We start from the raw sequence: 9,776 nt of genomic DNA on the forward strand, positions 1-9,776 counted from the left end.
GGTGAATTCTACCAAATGTTTAAAGAAGAATTTAACACTATTTGTTATAGACTGCATGTTTGTGTCCCCCTTCCCAAAATTCACATATTTATGAAGCCCTAATGTGATGGTTTTTGGAAAGTAATTACATCAGGAGGTTGGAGCCTCCAGGATGGGATAGTATCCTTATAAGAAAAATAAGAGGGAATTTCCTGGCAGTCCAAGTGGTTAGGACTCAGCACTTTCACTGCTGCAGCCTGGATTCAACCCTTGGTCAGGGAACTAAGATCCTGCAAGCCAGCCAAAAAAAAAAAGAGAGAAGAGAACTATCCCTCTCTCTCTCAGCAACATGAGGATATTAGGAGAAGACACCTATCTGCAAACCAGGAAGAGTGCTCTCACCAGACACCGCATCTGTTGACACCTTGAATAATTGTTCATCATTTAAGCCACCCAGTCTATGGTATCCTGTTATAGCAGCCCAAACTAAGACACTAATCCTTCATAAACTCTGACTAAAAAAGTAGAAGAAAATGAAGTGCTTCCTAACTCATTCTATGCATTAGGCCAGAATCACAGCAGACAGTGACAGCAGCCATGAAATTAAAAGACACTTGCTCCTTGGAAGAAAAGCTATGACCAACATAAGATGGCATATTAAAAAGCAGAGATGTTACTTAGCCAACACAGGTCCATCTAGTCAAAGCTATGGTTTTTCCACTAGTCATGTATGGATGTAAGAGTTGGACCATAAAGAAAGCTCAGCGCCAAAGAATGATGCTTTTGAACTGTGGTGTTGGAGAAGACTCTTGAGAGTCCCTTGGACTGCAAGGAAATCCAACCAGTCAATCCTAAAGGAAATCAGTCCTGAATATTCATTGGAAGGACTGATGCTGATGCTCCAATACTTTGCCCACCTGATGTGAAGAACTGACTCATTGGAAAAGACCCAGATGCTGAGAAAGATTGCAGGCAGGAGAAGGGGACGACAGAGGATGAGAGAGTTGAACAGCATCACTGACTTGATGTACACGAGTTTGAGCAAGCTCTGGGAGTTGGTGATGGACAGGGAAGCCTGGCATGCTGCAGTCCATGGGGTCGCAAAGAGTCAGACACAACTGAGAGACTGAACTGAACTGAACCAAGCCCAGACAGAGATGTCACAAGAAAAAAAAACTGAAGAGCAATATCCCTTATTAATATAGATACAGAAATTCTCAACATAATACTAGTAAAGCAAATCCAGCAATGTATAGAAAGGATCGTATGCCATGACAAAGAGGGATATAGCCCAAGGATGCAGTGTTGGTTCAGAATAAAAACAACTACATTAATGTAATACCATGTTAATAGAATAAAGACAAGACCACATGGTATCTCAGTAGACACAGAAAAAACATTTGACAGAATTCAACAAACTAGAAAAGCTAGAAACAGAAGGGAATATCTTCAACCTGATAAAGGGCATTTATGAAAAACCCAGAGTTAACACCATATTCAATGATAAAAAACAGTCTTCCCTTTAAGATCTGAAACAAGAAAAGGATGCCTGCTTCCACACTTCAACACTCTAGCTGAACAGCCAGGCAAGAAAAAGAAATAAAAGGCATCCAGGTTGGAAACAAAGAAGTTAAACTATGTTTATGAGTGACATGATCTGTATATAGAAAACCCTAGAGATTCCAAACCAAATTGAAACAGAACAAAACAAAAACCCCAAAGTATTAGAGTTAATAATAAATTCAGCAAGTTTATAAGATATAAGATCAAGATACAAAAATTAGCTTAATTTCTATAGCAATGAATAATACAAAAATAAAATTAAGAAAGCAGTCCATTTACAGTAGCATCAAAAAGAATAAAATGCTTAGGAAGTTGTGAAAGACTTGTACAGTGAAAATTACAAACATTTCCTAAATTAAAAATCACATATATGAATGGAAACCCACCCCATGTTCATAAATTAGAAGACTAATATTCTTAATATATCAGTACTACTAAATCAATCTACAGATTTAATACAGTCACCGGTAGTATTTTTTACAGAAATAGAAAAACCCATCCTAAAATTTATGGAATCTCAAGGCATCCCAAATAGCCAAAACTGTCTTGAAAATGAACAAATCTGGAGGATTCACACTATCTGATTGCAAAACTTACAGCAAAGCTACAGTGATCAAAACAGTGGTACCAGGATAAAGACGGATACAGAGGCAAATGGGATAGGATAGAAAGCTCAGAAACAAACCCTCACATTTACGGTAAAAATGATTTTTGACAAGAATGCCAAGACTCTTCTGTGGGGAAATGACTCTTTTCAATAAATTGTTCTGGAAAAATAGGATATCCACTTGCAAAAGAATCAGTTTGGACCCTTATACAAAAATTAACTCAAAAAGGATTGAATACCTAAATGTGAGTCCAAAAACAATCAGAAGAAAGCATACGACAAAAGCTTCATGACATAGATTTGTTAGATTTCTTGGATATGACACCCAACACACAGGTAACAAAAGGTCAGACAGACAAATAGGGCATTGAAAGATTTCTGTGCATCAGAAGTGGCATCAACAGCGTAAAAAGACACCCCACAGAATAGGGGGGAAATACTTACACATCATATATCTTGAGAAGAGATTAATATCAAGAATGTGTAAAGAATTCCTGAAACTCAACCACAAAAAAACAAGCCATTGCAAAATGGGCAAAGAGCTTGAATAGGCATTTATCCAAAGAAGATATATGGATGGCAAATTAAGTACATGAAAAGATGCTTAACATCACTAATACAGAAAGGCAAATCAAAACTACAATGAGATACCATCTCATACCATTAGATAGAATAGCTACTATCAAAAACCCCAGAAAAACAAGTGTTTGTAAGAATATGGAAAAATCGGAACACTTGTGCATTGTTGGTTGTGATATAAAATGGTACAGCTGCTGTCAAAAACAGTATGGCATTTTCCTTAAAAAATTAAATACAGAATTTCCACGTTATCCAGCAGTTTCATTTCTGGGTATATACCCTGAAGAATTGAAGGCAGGGTCTCAAAGGTATATTAGTACTCACATGTTTATAGCAGTACTATTCAAAATAGCTGAAATGTGGAAGCAACAACCCAAGTATCCATTGAAGGATGAATGGATAAGCAGAATGGGTTATAGACATAGTGAATTATTATTCAGCCTTAAGGAAGGAAATTCTGACATGCTACAACATAAGTGAAACTTGAAGACATTAAGTGGAATATGCCAGTCGTAAAAATACAAATACTGTATGATTCCACTTAAGAAGCACTTAAGTACTTAAAGAAGTCAAAATCATAGAGGCAGTAGAATGGTAGTTGACAGGAGCTCGGGGGAGAGGAAAAGGGTATTATTGTTTAATGCAGGGGTCCCCAACCTCCAAGATCGAATGTCTGGTGATCTGAGGTGAAGCTGATGTAATAATAATAAAGTGCACAATACATGTAATACACTTGAGTCATCCCAAAATCATTCCTCACTCCAGTTCGTGGAAAAATTGTCTTCCATGAAACCGGTCCCTGGTGCCAAAAAGGTTAGGGACTTCTGGTTTAAAGGGCATAGATTTCAGTTTCACAAGATGAAGAGAGGTATGGAGATGGATGGCGAAGATTACGCAACGTTATGAATGTATGTAATACCGCAGAACTGGGCACCTAAAAATGGTTAAGATGCAAACTTTATATGTATTTCACCAAATTTTTTAAGATGGGGAAAAAATAATTGTAAACAGTTGATGTCTTAGTATTTTACATTTCACTGGTCTGTGCAGCCTAACTCCAAACCTGTCGACTTAAAAAAAGTCGCTGGGGACTCTCAGTTTCCCGTTCCAGCTCTGAAATTGTGTGGTCCCTTAGTTGGCAGAAATGACCTAGATATTCCTTCTTGGCTTCTAATTTTGTGGTTCTGTAGTATTACCAAAACTCGATTGCGGATAATATCAAATATAAATTTCTTCATGCCTTTCCTGATGACTTTTTACAGATGCATTTGATAAAGAATATAAGATGGCATATGATCGTCTCACACCTAGTCAAGTCAAGAGCACCCACAACTGTGACAGGCCACCAAGTACAGGGGTGATGGAATGCCGAAAAACCTTTGGAGAACCTTATCTTTAAGATGTATGTGTGTATACCTTCAATATGTATTGTATAGTCAGTGTATAAAACAACACTTTTAGACTCTAAACTTTTTTCTTCGATTTTTGAAAACACATTTGTAAGATGTTTCAGGAGGTTCAGATAGTTTATGTACAGAGTGTTGAGAAGAAAATAATGATAAGTGGGAGAGAGCCACTTCATGTCTCGTTTCTTTTCTTCTTCTCCGGTAACAATTAAGTATTTTTGTGATTAAAAAAAAAAAAATCCCTAAACAAAATTAGTCCCCATAAAATAAGACAGCTGTTTTATGGATTCTCTTGGAAGAGGCAGATTGAAAAATCATGTATGGGACATAAATGTAAGATCAGAGTATCTCCTGTTTTCATAGACTGCTCAAATGTTTTGACCATGAAGTTGTATTATACGTATTTTAAATTGTTTATAGTAAGTTGATATTTTTTTAATTTTTAAACTTAATATAGCAACAAAATGAACTTAAACTTACGAAGCAAGGCAGTTAAGTGCTTATTTTCCTTGTCTGCTGCTGTGTGAAGTGATTAGTGCAGCTGCAGGTCTCTGTATGTATATCTATATATTTTTTATTACTTGGAAGAATGATTCCAAAACGTCAGTGCTGGCGTCAGTGTTGTCCCAGGATCACGTGTTAGAACTCCTGAGCCTGACTGCAGTGGGTGAGTCATGGCGGGGTGCACATCGCCCAGACTGACTCACTGAGCCTTGTGGGAGGAAAGCCAGAGAGGTTCCAAGTCTGCTTCTGCAAAATCAGGTTCAGTATGCCATGATTCCAGAATTTTCTCTACTGCTACTAGATATATAGGGGAAATAGCTTACACAGCCAAATATCAATTTAAATTTTAATATTCTACATGAACATTTATGTTGGGAAATATGTCAGTTTATCCCAAATTTTACCTTTATTTTAATATCTAAAATATTGGGTATGGTACAAATTATATTTATCTGGAATATGACCTACTGGAGTATTGTTTATATATATTATATATAAATATTCAAAATATTTTTTCAAAGGTAGAAAATTAGTAACTCACTAAAAGGACAGCCAGATAGAATTTCCCATATTGAGGAACTTGGCTTTTTTAATAAGCCTTCTGAATCTGGTTTATGAAATCTAAATCCAAAATATCCAGAAATAAGACAGTAAACTGAATGTTTAAGTATCATGGGTATTAAATAGAATATTAAAAAATTCTTATAGTCCCATCATTTCTAAGATCACTTTCTTTCAATAATTTCTGATTTAAAAAAAGGTATCCTTTAGCTGTTAGAATCACAGATTTTAATATGTTCATGTAGTGTGTGTTTGTACATTGTCATAATGAAGGAATTCTCTAGCCAATGTCAAAGAAGGAAAAAATGAATGGTCCTAAATTAGATATGTCAAAGCCGGTAGGGTTCAGGACATTTGGACTTGGAGATATCTTAAAATGCTGAGACTCAGAACCATTCAGCTGTAGAAAAAACACTTTTGCGTAAACCCCATTGGTGAATAACACCAAGTTGAAACATTTCACAGCTTTCTACTCTGGGAAATAATGGGGAAAACTTAAAAATGTAAAATTTACTTCAGTTAGTTTGGGGCTGAACTTGCTTACTTGAAAAATCTGGTGCTATGCACATGTATCTGCTTCTTTGTAAATATCACTCTTGTCTTACCTTCTTTACTATTTAGGTCCACACTTCACAATCGAATTCAGTCTTACAGTCTCAGAATCATAATCATTTGAAAATTATCCAGTGAGAGAAACATTTGATAGATGAGGCTTTTGGCATTGGTGACAAGCATCCGTCCAAACAGAATTCTACGGTTCTAGTCTGTTTTGTATAAGAACAGCTTTCACTATTGATTACCTTGTCTTTTAACACAAGCAATATATATATGAATAGCAGTTTATTGATTTCAAATATCTAACCAAAAAAAGGTAAAGCCCATTCTTGATGATTCAGACTCATCTGGAAAAGTGAATGTAATTTTTTTTCTCCTCCCCCAACCCCCGACACCAAGTTTTTTGTTTCTACTTTTGGTTGGGTTCTATTTCCCCTATTTTTAATCTGCAGGGAATATTATTTGTACAAATTTACTCTCTCAAAACCTAAAACATGAATAGAAAGTGGTAAATCCTGATCAAAAGAAAATATGTAATTATCCTTTAAAATAACTCCATACAAACATTTCTTCAGTTTTCTCTCTGTTGACCATACATTGTAGAGAATTATGGTCAATCACGTTGGAAAGAAATTCCCTTTTACTACATTATCTTTTATTTTCTCTTGGTTTTGTTTATATGTTTACTAGCTGAAAATAAATCATGCCGTGTCCTGGTATAACTTGTTTACTACTTACTACTTCCTTCCATTGTGTTTTGAATGTCACAATTTGTGTATCATATTTGAATATTCAGTTTTTTCCTCTTGAAAGGGAGTTATGCAGTATTTTGATTTTTATCTTTCTTTTTCTGATGGGGGGAAGATTTTTTTTTTGCTTTAAAATCCTAAAGCCGCTAGTTTATTTATTATAAGGTTTTCTAATAAAATCTTTCCATTTTTGTACCTGGAGAAACGGCCCGTGAAAGTGCCGGTTCAGAATTTTAAGTGATAAGCTTTTTATTTTATGCTGGTGACTAATGATACCTTAGTGCAACTAGCCAGTGCTACATACGTAAGTTATAGTGTCCTTCTACATGTTTTGTGAGTACATGGTAAGAAGATGACGAGTGGCGTGAGAATGTGCAGTAGCCCAGCTTTATTTCTCTCACTGGGACTTGACAGCTGCTGTTAGGCACTTTGTCACTGAGCAGGAAGGGCAAGGCTGCCGCGTTGAGAGGGTCCTTGGTCTGCCTTTGTGCCAGTCTTGGCATGCTCTGCCCTTCCTGTTAAGATATGTCCAAGTTTTATTTCAGAATTGAATTCTCTGGTGCCTGCAGGTCAGTTTACCTTAATATCTTCAGTGCTTGGTATCTTCTTACCCCTTCATACCACCTTCTTTCTCTGAAGAGTAAGTACATTTGCCAGCTTAATTATTATTTACAAAGTTAGTATTGCACAAATTAATGGCAATTTCTGTCTGACTCAAAAAGTCCATGTGCCTGTGTGAGATGGTAACAGACTCTTCAGATAAAGTTACTGTAGCCTTTCCACAGTTGCTATTCATTTGGATGGCTCTTTCCTTTTGCATTTAAAGATTTTCTTTTCAAACACAGTACTGTGATAAAACCACTGGAGCAACTGATGGAATTTTCTGTAAATGAGATTCTCCATATTGACTGGCTCATCCCAGAAGGCCCTGAGGACAGCCTCAGGCCAGGGTGTCCTGCTTGGCTCTAGTGACTCCACAGGGATGGGCAGCCCTGATCATGGGCCCTCTCTTTGTACTTTTCATGGTCAGTTCAGTTCGGTCGCTTAGTCGTGTCTGACTCTTTGTGACCCCATAAGCCTGCACACGCCAGGCTTCCCTGTCCATCACCAACTCCCAGAGCTTGCTCAAAGTCATGTCCATAGCGTCGGTGATGCCATCCAACCATCTCATCCTCTCTCATCTCATCCTCATCTCATACTTTTCACGGTAACCAGGCCAAAAATACACTGCAAGCTGCGTCTGCAGCGGGACTTTCCCACAAAAAGGGGGCCAGAACTAAGGATATTCTGTGAGCCATAAAGCCAACTTGCTTTTCAAATGCATCTACCAAGCTATGTCTTAAATATTAAATTCCAATTCATGCCTCTTTTGGTACTCAATCTTTAAACGGTAATTGGGATATAGAATTTTTATGATACTTTATAGTATCATAAAAGGCCATGCCTCTGATTTGATAGAAACATTTTCAGATCTATATGAGAATAGAGTGTTCAAAATGTATAGTAAAAAAATATACTAATTTTAAAACATTTGGAATATATCCTTTGTTACTATACAGAATCTTACCCATTAAATTAGAGTTTTACATTTTTATAAATATGGCCCAAACCTGTTACCAGGGCCATCAAGGAAATGCAACCTCAACAGGGATGAAGGAGAAATCATCTATTCAGCCACTTGGTCCCAATTTAGATACTCGCGTAGGACAGGTCTGACTTTCCAGGCTGAATGTAACTAGCTACACAGGTCATTTTACCCATCAAATGAAAGGACCATCTAACCATTATCTTGATATTTTAAGATGGTACTTAACCTCTAAATGAGTACAATTTTAATAAATTATCAATTTGTAATATATGACAGTAATCTTAATTTCAAGCGTAACAAATTGATCTTTTGGAAGTTATACAAGCTTTCCATCTCCTTGCAATCTCCTCCTTCTCCCCACCAGGTGCTCGTCCATCAAGACCCAACTTTCATTTTATGTCTTAACCCTTTTCTTCAGAGTGTGAAGTCAGAACTTCCTTTCTCAGCAAAGATAAATGCCAGAAACTTAGCAAACTGATCAGGAAAAGGATATTCGATCATTAATTGATTTTAATCATTAAATGGTGGTCCAGCACTTTCTCTTTACCGAACGTTTCACTGTCCATCACTCCTCAGTTGTACTGGGGAAGATTATCGGCTCCCAGGCTGTTGGTGAGGAGGAGCCATCCCTGAGGCCAGCTGAGACTGGGGGCAGAGACCAGGCTGCGGCCCAGGGTGCTGGCAGGGGGAGCTCCCTTCCGTGGCCACTGCCCGCTCTCACTCCTAGGCCACAGCGTATGGAGACCAGGCAGTGCGGCAGCGTCAGGAATGAGATGACCAATTTAAGAATGTGGAATTTGAATATGATCCTATATTCATCAGTCTTCTCTGGAGCCATGAACACATCCATTTTTGTAAAATAAAAGATCATTGGGACTCACAATTTATTGAAATTTAGTAAAAGTCATTTCCAAACAAGGTGAATCTTGGGAGTAGTGAGGCCATGAATTAAATTAACCAGCCCATTTTAGGGGATGGATTAGGGACTGAAGTACTTTGAAAACAGCCCTTCAACACCAAAATGTTCAGGTTTTTTCCCATTTTACATCTGTCCAGCTATCTTCTAGTCTTCAGTGAATCTTCTCATGTTTGTAATTGAAGCCATATTCACTGTCATAAACGACATTCACCTGAGCTCCTTCTGCTTCATAGCACTGTTTCATTTTTAATGTGCCCCTTAACTTGATGCCAGTAAAAGGCAGCAAGCAGCAATATTTAATATACAAGCATTTCAGCTTCCACATGAAATGTTTAACCACACAATTTTTTAAAAACACAGGTGTCCTTTACACCAGCTACCTTGAAGGTAGTAACACTTTTTTTCCTCTCCATCTTGGCACTGTGTTAAGCATTTCTCCTTTGTAATCGCCTTAATATCCACTTATAATCCACATAAGAAATCAATCTTCCTGCTTATAATCCTGTCTCAGATGACATACAAAAATAGCATTGCCCCACTGGATCTCTTGCTTTGTAAACCAGATTTGGATCTACTGACTTTAGACTCTTTTTAAAAATTACTTTGCTTCTCCCTCACTGGCAGCAGCTCCCACTGTTAGGTGAGAATATGAGAGGGGTGGGGCACAGCCAGGACAGCTCTGTTAGAATGTCTAATTGCTCAAGGTGCTCACCTAATGGAGACCACACAAACTTGGGTAAGTACGTATTTTTAAATGACCCTCAGA

At 37.4% G+C, this 9,776-nt stretch overlaps 1 protein-coding gene across 1 annotated transcript in view; it reads left to right on the forward strand.

Moving 5' to 3' along the window:
• Positions 1-6,440, forward strand: part of DENND4A (DENN domain containing 4A) — a 73,856-nt gene extending 67,416 nt beyond the window's left edge. The window contains exon 30 of the mRNA XM_068964348.1: positions 3,991-6,440. Within this exon, the coding sequence (XP_068820449.1) occupies positions 3,991-4,127 (137 nt within the window). The 3' untranslated portion in view covers positions 4,128-6,440. The remainder of the gene's footprint in view (positions 1-3,990) is intronic.
• The last annotated feature ends 3,336 nt before the right edge of the window (positions 6,441-9,776 follow it).

This window comes from Capricornis sumatraensis, chromosome 2, assembly GCF_032405125.1.
Source record: "Capricornis sumatraensis isolate serow.1 chromosome 2, serow.2, whole genome shotgun sequence".
NCBI lineage: Eukaryota > Metazoa > Chordata > Mammalia > Artiodactyla > Bovidae > Capricornis > Capricornis sumatraensis.